This window comes from Eurypyga helias, unplaced genomic scaffold (assembly GCF_000690775.1).
Source record: "Eurypyga helias isolate BGI_N326 unplaced genomic scaffold, ASM69077v1 scaffold24705, whole genome shotgun sequence".
Taxonomy (NCBI): Eukaryota; Metazoa; Chordata; class Aves; order Eurypygiformes; family Eurypygidae; genus Eurypyga; species Eurypyga helias.
The window spans coordinates 30,253-45,662 of NW_010253916.1; the positions used below are offsets into that span (position 1 = coordinate 30,253).

Sequence of the window (15,410 nt, forward strand, 5' to 3'; positions counted from 1 at the left end):
AAAAACTCTTAAATTAAGATTTTTCCACTTGTAGCAAAGGGCATAATAAATCAGTTTTAAGAAGTTGTAGCTTTTAAATATTTTTTTTTCATAAAAATATATATAGGAGAAATCAACTATTTCCTAACAGAAGCGAAACAAAGCAAAACAGTCAGAATAAAGGAATGTTTCTCATAACTTGATACATTTATCTAATTAATTCCCTCTTCGTGGAGCATGAAATGTCTCCTAAAAGGAACACACCACCACACGGAAAGAACCTCCACCCTCTGAAATCAGACAGACAAGTTTTCAAAGAAGGCCCGATGCACGCTAACTCTCCAAGATACCTACACTTTAAAAGCACAGACAGGAATTAACAGGGCTACTCAAATCAACTCTTTCTATGACCATACACACTCCCTTCTAATTTTCAAGTGCTAAAACTAGATCTCAAAAAGGTTTTTTGTTCCTTGTAAGAAATTTCTAACCAACAAACAATAAGACTCCGCAACATTTCCAATTAGTTCAGTTTTGTTTTAATGATACGGGGCAATTCTTAGAGCAGACATTGCTACTGACTACAAAACAAAGAGGTTCATTGGTGTGGTCTCTGAATCCCTATTTGAACTGTACTTTGGAATCAAGGTAATTAACTGAAAAGCCAGAATATCTGAAAACGCATACTAAGTTTTTACTTTGATTTTGCAATACTTCTTGAGGAACTTGGGGAAAAAGTGAAGTTGGTAGCACAGTATATATCACCAAGATTACAAAAACTGGAAGGAAATAATACATTGCAACAGTGATCCTCATTAAGTGAAGTTATTTCATCACAATAAATGTTTAAAAAAGTGTCAATGTTATTTAAAAAGTGTTGTATCCCTCCCCACCCAAGTATTTGAAGACAGATAAACCTTTTTCCTTAGTCAAAATGGCTTTTAAAAAAAGTTTCTCAAAACAACAGCAATAATCAAAACCCATGAATTATATTTTCTTTAATCCGTAACATCTCTAGTGCTGAAGGGCCATCCATGTAAAAAGCAGATTCTTTGGGGCCATTAGTCAATTAACTTAATAAAACCCAGTTTTACGAGGATTTATCCTTCCTGCTACGAGGCGAGTCTGCTCCATTTGAGGTCACTGTTCCATTTATTCCATTTTCTAGAAAAAAAGAAGAAAACATTTTTCAAATATAATGAGATGCTTTATATTGTATTACATTTTTGTAGGTCCTACACAGAGTCTTTCAACTTCTTTTCTGATCTATCTTCTTTGTTAAACCTCACCATGATCATTCCTAATGCAACAGTACAACGAAGCTTTTTACGACGTGCAAGATTTAAAGTTGACTGCAACAGTCTGGTTTCCTGACATGACCAGACACTAGAATGTGTGCATTCTATACATCCAGCCCGAAAGTCAAGACCAACTGTAATATTTTGGAAGATGTTCTCTCAAAAAGTAAAGCGCTCCACCTGTAGGGGAGACTGTCCTGTGAAATTCTGGAGACAGGATACACACAATTCCCTGGTACAGGTCTGCTTTCTCTCACCTATCACATATTTTAATTCTTGCTAAGATTACACTCCCTCGCTTACCTTAAAAGCTTTTCATATACATAGGAAACCTGTATACACACACAACTTTTAAAGTATATACCTTAACATATAGAATTCACTTATATTTTGACGACGATATGAACACAGGCAAGACGGACAGAAGTAAAACACTCATTAGGAGACGAGTATGCATACACGGAAAGAGTTCAAGCACAAAACCAAGCACCTATCTAAGAATACAAAGCAAGAAAGATTTACCAGCTGCAACTCTACACCTGTCCCACTTCTGGGCCAACTTAATGCTCTCAAGAGTTTTAAGCTGTACAAGTACCACAGTGACAATTTCATAGCAACAGTTTGCCCCAGAACAGTGACCCACGATCTACGGACTTAGAACGCACACGACTTGGAGTAAACCGGAGCAACACGACACCACTGTGAATTGAAAGTACGCCCTTTATTCAGGGTCACCGCAGCCCAAGGAAGGGGAGATGTTGCCCAACAGTAACCATATTTGTAAGACAGACCTGAAGAGCAGAGTGCATAGCCAGCTATAACGCTCGCTGCTTAACATCTCCACTTCGACTTACAGCATCATTCCGACTCCAAGCAACCACTGCAGGTTTTTGGCACAAATAACTGCTTGAATTAATGTTTTCCATCTGCAGATGTGTTGCAGAACACCACAGAATGCGGCCAATCCACCAAAACAACCGCTGATCTCCCTCTCTCCCTCGCTACACCCAAACGCTCCCAATTGTGCAAACAAGCAACTAAAAAAAATAAAAATCACCACAGAAACGTACATAAGAATGAGACCAGACACAGGTGCGGTGAGTCACCCAGGAACAGTCCAAGTCTACCCAACATACTTGGTTGTAAACGACACACCACTTTAAGCCTACATTATGTGGTCTTTGAATATGTGTCAAAAAGTTTCTGTTATTTTTAAAACCAAGAAGCTTACAAACAACGATCTAGACCCAAGCCAGCTAACTGAAAACATATTTTCTTGAACAGTTAAGTCAAAACAAGTGAAAGTTAAACAAAGACCAAGAATCAGCATGTGTCTGGGTACCCCACCTACATCACCAGCAGGATTTTTCTACTGTCATTTCTTGCATTTGGCACAGTCTAAAAGTAACAGATTTTATTGCGCCCTGGCTCCCAAAAATCCATCCAGCCACAAAAAAAGAAAAGAAAAAAACAGACTGTTTTAAAGTTTAATTGCATATATTACTCTTTCAAAAACAGCGTCTTGCTGGATCCTGTGTGAGTGTTTTCCACAGATAACATTACAAGAAACTTCAAAACAGAAGAATATGAAATGACACTAACCTTTGGGATTTTAAAGTTCTTTTCTTTCCACTGAAAATAAGCTGTAAAATTCCCCAGGCTTTAAGACAGGCATAGCTCAGTTATTTTGTGAATTAAACCACAAGTCCAATTAACTGCCTTTTTTACTACTCGTTTACCACTTGCAAGTCTCCACTGAAGTTGGGTGAAAACCAGCAAATTACATATATGAAATAGTTTTAAGAGATTTTAAAAAGCTACTACATTTTTGACTCACTGATTGAAACACCACCTAAGTTTATGCTTTAAAAATTTTTGTTATAGAAGATTTAAATTAATTCCAAAAAAACCATAGTAAGGCAGAATTAGCGTGAAGTGCTGATTAAGCAGGACACCTACACAGGAAAGCACCTTCACTCAATTAAAGAGTCCTGCTGGATTTTCTGATGAAAACAAAAAACCCCAGCAAGACACAAAAGCCAAATTGTGGTAAGTGCAAATCATCAAAAGGGAGTACAGAAAAACCTCTCAAGCACATGAATTTAAGAAAAAAGTAACCTGAAAAAAAATTTAAGCCAAAAATCACTGCACTGATCTCTGACCACAAGTCTCAGACCTCAGTGCAAACGGTCTTCGCACGCGTTATGTTCAACAGATCAGAACGGGAACTGGTTGGCCAGACATGATTGGCAGCAAAGGATCCTACTGAAATAAGCTTTGGAAATTACTCGAGCAGTTTAATAAAAGTGCAGGAGTGATTCAAGCTGGCAATTAAATAGACAGAAACTGAACTGTTGGTACAACACAAATACTGACGTGTAGGTTTTTTTTTCCTTAATGGAGCAGGTAATTTTCCTTGGAGGAAAGAGCGTTCAGTTCACCTTTCATGCCCTTTCCATAAAAGGAATCTGACGTAATCAAGAAATCAAAGTGTCATTAATTAGTTCAATTCCAAATGCTTCCACACAGGTTTAGAGTATTAAGTAGTTATCTCCCCTTAAAAGAAGTATCAAAATTCTATTTTTAGTAAACACAGTCCAATAGAAACTTTACTGCATCATCCAACTGTCTCCTTGCTGTAAAACCTCAGAGTTTAGTGGCAATGAAAAACAAGCCTGAAATTAACTCCAAGAAAAATTCGTAAGTAATTGATCATGAGAAAAGATTTTTCAAATGCGACTGTTCTGTTCTTGCACGGGAATAAAACATAAGCATGACACATTTTGCTCAAGTAGTAAGATAAGACACAGTGAAAATCTCAAGTTGCATTAACTAAAGAAATGGTAATTTCTTCCTTCAGTCATTTAGGAGAGAAGGATCAAACCATTCATATATAGTGATTTTTTTAATTAAAAAAATCCAACAACCATAAAGGCAACCCTCTACAACATTTACCCATATAGTTTCTGTAACTGAAATCATCTCACTCGCAAGTGAAACCAACTGTTTCTTCAGCAAACATTAAAAAAGGGCTCTCCTTTACCTACAGTTGTTTGAGAAGTCAAGGCAACAGAAAAACTGAAAACACAAACCTCTTTCTTTTCTGGAGGTCTTTCCTTTAGTTGTTACAAACTTCTTTTTCACTGACTGAGGCTGAGAAGAAGAATGCTCTCTCCACCTCCGAAGCTGGAAATTAATGAACTTCCACATCATAAACGCCTGAGCCATGCAGATGGAGGCCAGCACACTGATTCTAGAAACAAAGCACAGGTCAAGGTTTATTAGTAAGTTCACCTCGTTAATCAAACAGAAAAGGAAAGTAGAACAGCACCTCAGGTTAAAACAAACCCAATGTCAAACTGCCTTTTTACTCAGGTTCCTCAAATATAAGAGACTGATTGCTTCTAGATAACATGAATTTGTAGAAGGTCAAGGTTGGTGGGTTTGGGTTTTTTTGTGAATTTCCCTCTTCTTCCTAGTAACATCCATTTTCTAAGCCATGCAATAGTTAGCTCACACAGGGCATCTGGGCATAGCACAGCTGAAGAAAACTAGACATACAGTGAGAGAAGCCTTTGCTCCCCCATCAAAACTGGGAAGCACTAAATTTCTTTCCTGCTTTCTCCTTTCTCAGAATTACTTTCAAGGTACGTGGTACTAACAGCTGAAAATGGTTTTAAGAGAGTTTTTCAGCTCTGAGTATCAATTCTGCAGGGCAGTGCTCACACTGTCAATGTTTTAACAACTTCCTTTTTTGGATTTAATTCCTAAAAAGGTCAGGTGGCTGGCTGAACATTTTGCATCACATCTCAGCAACAGGAGCCATAATGCAGGCAGAGAAACTGGTAGGAATCTTCAACCACGGCCAAAGATGCTTGAGCATAATGCCTGGACCTTCTATAGATACTCACTGCAATTATATCTAGAATTCATTAATCAACTCTACAATATATGAAAGTAATCTCTCTAAGGGGACATTCCTTTTGATTTTTATTTTCTGACAAAAAATGAGTTACAGATTTCTCAACTGCAGACTGTAAATTCTTCAACCCATTTCACTGTGCCTTACAAGCTTGTTACAGAAGCTACTCCTATCGATCGGGCCTGTCACATGAAAGCCCCTACCCATTCAGAATCACTAGCATGAACACCATACCATTTACATTGTCTATTTAATACAGGTTTACAGCTTGTGCTTAAAAATCGCTCTCAGTTTACTATACCTAACAGCCAGGATATTAAAGTTTCCAGTACTGAAATTCAGCTGCTGATCTTCTGCTCTTGCCAGTCCAAAGCCGAAAGTGAGGACTGAGAGAATCAAGGTGAGAAGCCTTCCCAAAACAAAAAGAACTGCCCACAGCGAAAATCTATAAAGAAAAACATCATAAACATGAAATGAATTTTCCATTTACAACACAGGTACTAACAACGCAGATGTTTACTCTTCATCATGTGAATTCTTTTGAAATTTAAGTAGTAACCCACATTAATTATTTTGCACCTATCTCAGTCTTGTATTGCTAGTACTCATAGAAGACAACAAGCAAGACAAGACCTGCCTCACAATCTTCTACAAACCAAAAGTTCATTCTGAAAATCAATTTCAACTCCACGGAAAGTGTTTTCTATTACTATTAGAACACAAGCCTGCTACTGGGGCTGACAAGAATGCTGGGAGGGGACTTCTTACAAGGGCCTGTAGTGACAGGGCAAGGGGTAATGGGTTTAAATTGAAAGTGGGGAGGTTTAGATTGGATATCAGGAAGAAGTTCTTCACGGAGAGGGTGGTGAGGCACTGGAACAGGTAGCCCAGAGAAGCTGTGGATGCCCCATCCCTGGCTGTCTTCAGAGCCAGGCTGGACAAGGCTTTGAGCAACCTGGTCTAGTGGAAGGTGTCCCTGCCCATGGCAGGGGACTTGGAACTGGGTTATCTTTAAGGTCCCTTCCAACCCAAACGATCCTATTAGTTCTGACAGAACTGTCTGTATTAGCAACTTATGCTGTTCCTTTCTCTACAATTTTTTTTAAAATATCAGTACATAGTATAAGATTTTATTTCATTTTATACCACTACTAACATTTACTTAAATAGGTAAATAAGGTAAAAGAACAGTTGTTTTAGAGATATAAATTCCAACATGAGTCTGGAGAACTGTGGCCTCTAAGGAAACACTGTTTGAACAGCCTTGCAATTTTGGTTTCTGGTTAGTTAATGTACAAGGCTCTGAGACACAAATAACATTAATTTAAAAGATAAATACTACTTACCCTTTCTGGTATCTTTCATCGCTGAAGTAGAAAAGACGGGATATGTGGAAAAGAAATTCAACGAAGTAATGCAATACCAGAAGAACAAGTCCAAGATGGGTCAGACTATCAAAACAAATAAAACAAACATTCAGACATTTTGCTAGATGTTTAAAGACAGCAAATGAAACAAGCAGAAGATTACAACTGACTTACTTCAGGAGATAGGCTCCAGCAATATGAAACAGATAAAGTCCAATGTAGACAATCTGGCGAAAGATATCTTCCTATTGGGAAGAAAAGAGTAATTATGTGCTATATGCAAGGCTTTACATTATTGTACAAAGTTATATTATTACAAACTATTCCCTGGTCTTCGAAATCCTTCTTGGTGTATCAGCTACCTTAATGTGGCCTGTTCTGGCACAGAATTACTCAGCCCAGATCATCTAATTCCACACACAACTTATTGCTTACTTACCAATAACATTTGGTATCTCCTGTTGTGAGAAAAATGCATCAAACATCAAAAAGATGCACTTTAAAAGGCCCCATTTTTAGTTGACATGACTACTGTGAACTTGCACTAGCTACTACAGCATTTATTTGTTATGTATTACTGTATCATCAGGGAAGTTCCTACAGCTCCATGTGTTTGTGACCCATCCGACTCGGTCGGATTGCTATAGAAATAAAATAACAGATAACCAAAATGAAAAGGTTTACAAGTGTTGGCATCTATTTTAGAAATTCAAGGCCACCCAAGATTGTGGCACACTGCTGCTGGCAAATACAGAGAATAACGTTATTAACCATGGTAAGCCACACGGTCATGCTTCAGGTTAGGTGTTAGCCAGCCCCATTGAACTGAACACTTTGTGGAGATGAAGTAAGAGGAAGAGACATGAATTGAAGTATAGACACACAGAAAGCAGAAGGTGCCATCTGTGAACAGAAGAATCACTAAGTATGCTACATCACAATAAAAATCTGTCTTGAAGTGGTATGCAGAGTACATTCAGTTGTGCTTAAGAAACTCCTACTTTTTGAGGGTCCCTAAACTTCAAGCAAGGGACTCCAGCTTTGTCTTGTATATATGCACCTAAAGAAAAAAGGCCTAAAAATTGAATCTTGCAAGATCGATGCTATGTTACGCAATACTCCGTCTCAACACCAGCACAGAATCGCACATGTGACAACAGCAAACGCCACACATGCATAAAGAGCAAGAAACCCGATGAAGACCTACTCTAAATGATCTGAAAGAAAACAATCCCCAAGTTCTTTCAGACAAATGAGCAGCCAATAGTCAGTACAAATGCTCAGCTCCTCCAAGTACAAGAGCCTTTTGCACTTTATCTTCAGAGCCGAGGTAATGTGGAGCCCATGCTACCTGCTTACAGAGACTGTCAGGGGCTGAAGGCACTGCAGTAACACAGGTGGAGGTAAACACTACTATGCAGAAAGCTAAGAACTTCTTTTCTTGTCTACATCAGCAGCAGAGACAACTAGACCTGACTAAAAAGGCAGCCTTTGAGAGAAGGAGTAAGGCAGAGAAGCCAAGATGGCAGAAGTTAAATTGTGCTGTGAAAGAAATCTCAACCATGAATTTGCCAAAACAAATGAACTATCAGTCTTATTAAAACTTCATGCAAAAGACAGACCAAAATTCCAAGCAGTGACACAGTAAACCACTGCTATTTAATATAGGGCGCTTCTGCCACTTGCCACAGCTTTCTTGAAGTTACATTAAAAATACCTCCAGACTTGGATATGAAGCCAAAGTCGAGAGATATCAGTAGCGCAATATGGGATCATCAGCTGCAGTATATCTGCAAAACATCAGTGTTTATACTGCCTCTGAGCAGCATGAAAACAAAGCATCTCATTACTTTCATAGACTCTTGAACAGAGACCCACAGTTACATAACCTGCATGTTTCAGTTTCTTGAATAAGGCGGCACTCTGGCAGCAGAGATGCAGTCTAGTCACAGAGCAACAACAGTCACACAACTGTCTGGGTTGGAAGGGGCCTTTATAGGTCATCTAGTCCAACCCCTCCTGCCACAGGCAGGAATACCCTTCACTACATCAGGCTGCTTAAAGTCCTGTCCAACCTGACCTTGAACACTTCCTGGGATGGGGCATCCACAGCTTCTCTGGGCAACCTGTTCCAGCAAGTCACCACCCTCACCAGGAAGAATTTATTCCTGTCTCCTCTAAACCTATCCTCTTTCAGATTAAAATCATTGCTCCTTGTCCTGTCACTACAGGCCCTGATGAAAGTCTTTATCTACGTTTCTTATAAATCCCTTTCAAATACTGAGAAACTGCAATAAGGTCTCCCCGGAGCCTTCTCTTCTCCAGGCTGAACAAGCCCAACTCTCTCAGCCTGTCCCCATAGCAGAGGTGCTCCAGCCCTCTGAGCATTTTTGTGGCCCTTTTCTGGACCTGCTCCAACAGGACCACATCTTCACTGTGCTGAGGGCTCCATAGCTGGACGCAGCACTCCAGGTGGGGTCTCACAAGAGCAGAGTAGAGGGGGAGAATCCCCTCCCTTGACCTGCTGGCCACACTTCTCTGGATACAGCCAAGGACATGGTTGGTTTTCTGGGCTGCGAGTGCACATGGCCAGCTCATGTATAATTTTTCATCCCCCAGTCCTTCTTTCTCAGAAGGGATGCTCTCAATCCCTTCCTCCCCCAGCCTGACCTGATGTGGGGGATTCCATGCGCAGGACCTTGCACTTGGCCTTGTAAAACTTCATGAAATTCACACCACCCCCTCCTCAAGCCTGCCAAGATCCCTCTGGATTGCATCCCTTTCCTCAAGGAAAGCAACTTTACCACTCAGCTTAGTGTCATTGGCAAACTTGCTGAGGGTGCACTACATCCCACTGTTGATGAAGATATTAAATGGCATTGGTCCCTACACCACTTGTTACTGGTTCCCACCTGGACGATGAGCCCCAGACTGTCATTATTTGGAAGGAGGCATCCAGCCAGTTCCTTATCCACCTAACAGTCCATCCAGCAAATACATCTCTCTCCAATTTAGGGGCACGAATGCTTCATAGGACCCTATCAAATACCTTAACAGAAGTTCAGGTAGATTACATCAGTAGCTCCCCCCTCACCCACTCCTGCAGTCACTCCACCACAGAAGGCCATTAAATTACTCAAGCATGACTTGCCCTTGGTGAAGCCATGTTAACAAGTTTAAAATGCAAAAGTTTAAAAAGGAAACTGCGTATGCAAAATGAGCCTGAGCAAAAACACGCAAAAAGACTACTTAAATTGATCCAGGAAGCAAAAAGTGTGCTACAAAAAATGACGTACAGTAAACTCTTGTGTTCTGAGAACCCCAACAGAGACAACTTTTAGGGAGGAAAAGGGTACTGTTAAAAATGGAGCACTGAAAAATCTCAGTATACAACTAGCCAGCACTTCTACTGAGGACAGCAGTATTTAAATCAACACCCAGTGTTTAATATTCCTTGGATTTATTAAATTATTCACTGCTTATATTCTGTATTATGATTCATGAAGCAATTCTATATTTCAATGAGACTATTCAGACTAAGAATTACAAAAGACAAAGTTTGAAAAGAAAATCTCACATCCATTTGTTCAAGGGGAAATTCTTTCAACAGACGAGAAACACTAATAATTTTTATTTATACAACAGAGATACAGCAATTTTACTGCAGTTAAAAATATAGGATTTAACTAAAAAAAAACCCCCAACCCTACCTTCTCACATGGACATTTGATCACCCAAAATTCCATCAGGAAAAACAGGTAACACAAAAGCACAGGGTAGGAAATCTAGGGCAACACATTACTCTGGAAGTCCAAAAGAAGTGGAACTATTCCACTCTTCGAGTTGCTTTGTCTGGAGTTGTTTTGATTTACATTTTGAACTTACTTTTTTAGTTTTCTGGAAGTACAACTCTGGAAAAGCATGAAACCAGTATGCCAACTGTAAGATGTAGAAAAACTTCATTTGAAACCTGCACAATACAGCAAAAAGAGTATTACTTTTTATCAGTGAACTTTAAACACTTCAGAAACTTTCTAGTGAACACATTTAAGCACTGTCTCTAAAGAAAGAAAAATATAGATCCTTTAAGCCAGCCAACTCAAAAGATTTAAAAAAAACACCCACCCTAAATCATTAAGATAAATAAAGCTTGCAAAAACTTAATTCTTTAAATAACAGACTACAGAAAGAGAACTCTGTATGCTACAAACGGACAAAGAATCAAATTCCTCCTAAGTATGAGCAAAGATACATTAGTGACTAATACAGTTTTGCAGACTACTTATCCTACACAGATTGTATGTGACACCTCCCCGAGTTTAAACACTCCCTCCTCTCCCCACAACAACCCTGTAAGGAAGAGGCCTTACGGAATCAGCGTGTGCGGATAGTCCCTCCACAGAGAGGTTGGATCTGATATATAGTTCTCCTAAAACAAAAGACCATAAAAACCCCAATAAACCTTCAAAGATGATACTTCCTAGTCAGAAATAATGAATGAACATACCTACAGGTATGTATTTATGTGCAAGCATGCGTGTACATAGACACACATCTACACACACGAGTAGAAGCTGCAGATCAACGTATTTCTTTTTACAACAAAACTAAAAAAAAGCACCCCAAAACCAAACCTGAAGACAGCTATACTGGATTTGAAAAATAAAAAGCAACCAAACAAACACAGCGTTCATTCAGGATAGAGTGTCTTCTGAGATGGGAGTTATTCATCATCACTACAGCTGTAACTCTTCCCTTGCAAACAGCTGACAAGCTCTAAGATTAATTAAGGAAAGTTTTTTCAGAAGCCATTATGTTAAGGAAAACAATACAAAATCATACCCTTCCCCTTTTTTGAAACTCAGCTCATACCCATAGGGCAAAGAGCACACCATCCGAAAGCACACGCTCACCTGACCCTACAGCAATCTGCCCATACAACCATTCCCTGGGCTGCCAAAATGCTAAGTATGATTCTTTTCTTAACATTCATTTTATGCCAATAAGCCAACACAGAAAAATGACAGAGAATGAAGCACCATTACAGAGATAAGAAGTTTTACCTTATTTAGTTCACAGTAAACCAAATTAACTCAGACTGAGAAACAGTAACACTACTGGACTTCATTCTCAGTGGTGACTACAGCCTACACAGAATCCCTAAACCTGTCGCCACTTTAATACAAGAACAGAAAAGTAGCTGAAAACTTATCACCACGAGTGACGTTTTTGAAATCTCGTAACACAAACAGAAGACAAGTCATACTTACAGAGACAAGAATACTTGTTCCCCAAACACAGGAGAAAAGGTAGAATGCACTAAGCTGCCCAGACTCATTGAACTTGCTATGTTTTGTCTTTGAAAAGTGCATTTTCCTGTTAATTTTCTGAAATGAAAATCCATGGTTATTTACAAGCTACAGTACTTAACATTTACCTGTTAAATGCATTAGGACATCTAAAACATCAATGCACACTTTAACAGTTAAACGCTTTAATCCAAAAGTTTACTTTTAAGTTAGCAGTCCTAAAGTCTAACTAAAACCTGACAATTACCTTGATGAAAGGAAATATTATTTTGTACTTACATCCAGTACGTACTCCTGAATTATCGCGTGTATGATTATTGCTACAAGCATGTAAAAGAAAATCGTAGCCAAGTCTTTGATGCCATAGTGATAGAGAGAGATTGTTTCTGCAGATTGTTCTTCTGAAAGACAAACAGAATTACCCATTAGGCACCGACACAGCTTAATGGCTGATAAGTTTGTTTCTCCAAGTGCAACCTTTCCAAGAGAAGTAGTTGGCAGTCAGCTGAACAAACAGAAGTCAAATTAAACTGCCACCATGAGCTAGGTCACTAGATTGTTTACTGTCATCTTCTCCATCGCACCATAAACTAAATTTGATTCTGGAATGATGTACTATACAAACAAAAGCTTAAGAGCACTTAGGAAGCTCACTGAAAGGGAACTATTATGTTGAACTATCACCCTGCTTGGAGATTGTCACTTGCAGAACCAGCGTAAGAATTAACATGAGCTTATCACCAGTCAGACGGTGTTTTCGCACTAATGATGAATCCAGCAGCACTGAAACACTGTCCCTAACCTAATTAATTAATTGAGCAACCTGGTCTAGTGGAAGGTGTCCCTGCCCATGGCAGGGGGGTTGGAACTAGATGGTCTTTAAGGTCCCTTCCAACCCAAACCATTCTGTGATTCTATGATAATTAAAATGGAGTTTTACTAAAAATAAAGTCCTTGAAAACTGCTCATTCTCTATTCAAACTGACCAATTCACTTACCCTCAGTCTATAATTTCAGCATAATAATAACATCTGAATACAGTCCTATAACTAACCTCCTGCAAGATACATACCTGTGGCAGGAATGGTAACATTATACTGAAGTGTAACAAAAATGACAGCTGCTTTTGCTGTAATCTGAAAGAGAAAACACAAGAGCGCTATAAATTCTCACTGAAATAAACTATATTGAACTGAAAACATTTGCCTGTAGTTTTAGCACCCTTCCCTAGCACGTTTGTCGCCTCCCACCAAACTGATCAGGTCACATTATGGCACCACTTCACCTGACTTTCCGAAGGCAGAGCACGTTGTGGGATGACCATGGGTCTGTTTACAGAATACCCAACCTCCTGAATTAAATACCCTCCAAACTGCTACTTACAAACAGTCTTTCCTATGACGCTGAAACGAAAACACACGCTGCAGTTCTTTCTCCAGCCCATACCATATTATGACATTAACAGAATGTACAATATCACGTAAATCCCTAGACCACAGCACACGCAGCAACGGCTGAGAATAAACATCATTTAAAACTACTTTATAATCTGACGGAGTTTGAAGATCACTGTCATATTTCCAAATCTGTGGGTGATTGGGAAAACGTGGACAGGAAAGAAAAAAAGGCATGAAGAACAGAGGAACCATTTCAAGCCAGCTGCATACCAACTCGATACACTTGGCATTATTACGACTCTGGGGATCCTTTGGCAAGAAGTGCAAAACAAAAGAAATGAAGTTTAGCAGCCGTGGTACCACCCCTTTACGATGGGACAGTAAGAAAAAGCAGAATCAATAACCGAGTGGGAGGAAGTTTGTTTGAAGCCTTCTCTGGGGAGGTACATGGCAATACTATAAAAACTCCAATAAGTAAGCAGGAGCGCAAGTTCTTATCTGTCAATAAGCACAGATTATCAATTTTAACACGTTTTTGTTGAATCCCAACATGAATCAATGCCTCAACAAAGAGGGGAAAAATAACCAGATCGTATGTACAATCGGATCGTTTCTCAGTGATGTAAAAGCCTAGCATCCTTCTGGTATCTATAGGACCAGCCAAAAGACCAAATGCGTTTATGAATCTTGGAAGGATACTTTGGGTATCTGAAGGTAATGATTAGGTTACTACCAGCATTTATTGACCTTCACAAGAAATAAGATTTATTTATTTTTAAAAGTAGCGCTTTGTAAACAAGCCTGAGATCTTCTAGGAAACCCTAAGTACACAGTGGGGCTGTTCACTCCATGTAACTTCAGGGAATCCAAGTAGTTCACCTGAATTAGTGAAGCTGCTTAGGGCTTCCCATTCACCAAGGGAGGCTCCAGAGGACAACTCAAAACATCAGTCAATTCCCAAGAGCCCTTTGAAGGCTCTGTCAGCTCCTCACCAAGTCCTCACTGAGTTGCACAAGCCAGGCAGTATGAACACCTTACCAACATTAACCACAGCAGGACATTTCCAAGACCTCTATCAAGGCATTTAAATAACTGCAACCATCCTCTCAGCTGTACCACATCTGTACCAACAAAGGCATATGGCCCATCTACACCGGGGTAGAAAACACCCTGGATTAAAAAAAAAGGAAAAATAAAGACTTCAGCACACCCAATCCCTTCAAAATTTCCAACCCTACCAGAAGGGAGGGGGACTTTTACAAGGGCCTGTAGTGACAGGACAAGGGGTAATGGGTTTAAATTGAAAGTGGGGAGGTTTAGAATAGATATCAGGAAGAAATTCTTCACGGAGAGGGTGGTGAGGCACTGGAACAGGTTGCCCAGAGAAGCTGTGGATGCCCCATCCCTGGAAGTGTTCAAGGCCAGGCTGGATGAGGCTTTGAGCAACCTGGTCTAGTGGAAGGTGTCCCTGCCCACGGCAGGGGGGTTGGAACTAGATGGTCTTTAAGGTCCCTTCCAACCTTAAGGGACCTTTAAGGTCCCTTCCAACATAGATTCTGTGATTCTATGATGACACTGAGAATACAGTAAGTCATAAGTCAAGATAAAGGGTAACGGTTTAAATCCATCTCTTTAACCTTAAACCCCAGAAAATCACCATATAAGGACTGCCTTGGTGATTTTTGATAGTAAACCCAAACGTAAAACAGGGAAGACCAAGAAAGCTGTTTTCTTTCCATATGTATTTTTTTTTTCCTTAACTTCACTGTCCTCCAATGCAGCGCAGCATCAACAGCTGGATAAAGTCATTCTGAAAACGATCTGTGTAAGAAAGGGCCCCAAACACTAAACAAATAGCCAAAAATACCAAAAAGCCAGAAACGTTTAGCCGACAAAAAACAACGTCCCTTACTCTGCCGGGACAGCCCTGGGAACATGCTGGAAGTCACAGAGGTAAATGAACTTTTCTGTTCTCTCAGGACACCGAAGAGCACCAAAAAGGCTCATTTCAGAGCCGCAGTCCAGGTCAAGGTTCTGCCGTCCCCTCTCCAGCAGAGTTGCCGAACTCCTCGCGTCATTCCTCTCCAACCCCGGCCCCAGCGCGGGGCCCGCCCGCAGCGCCCGGCCTGCAGGAGCGG

The 15,410-nt window shown here is 39.9% G+C and overlaps 1 protein-coding gene across 1 annotated transcript; it reads right to left on the minus strand.

Moving 5' to 3' along the window:
- Positions 1–504: 504 nt before the first annotated feature.
- Positions 505–13,034, minus strand: TRAM1 (translocation associated membrane protein 1; the record flags this gene model as incomplete). Its single annotated transcript, XM_010152830.1, has 10 exons — positions 505–1,143; positions 4,370–4,530; positions 5,501–5,644; positions 6,546–6,650; positions 6,741–6,811; positions 10,452–10,536; positions 10,937–10,995; positions 11,837–11,953; positions 12,155–12,276; positions 12,948–13,034. Coding segments are annotated over 10 exons (1,025 nt in total), but the record flags the coding sequence as incomplete, so codon positions are not given.
- Positions 13,035–15,410: the final 2,376 nt, after the last annotated feature.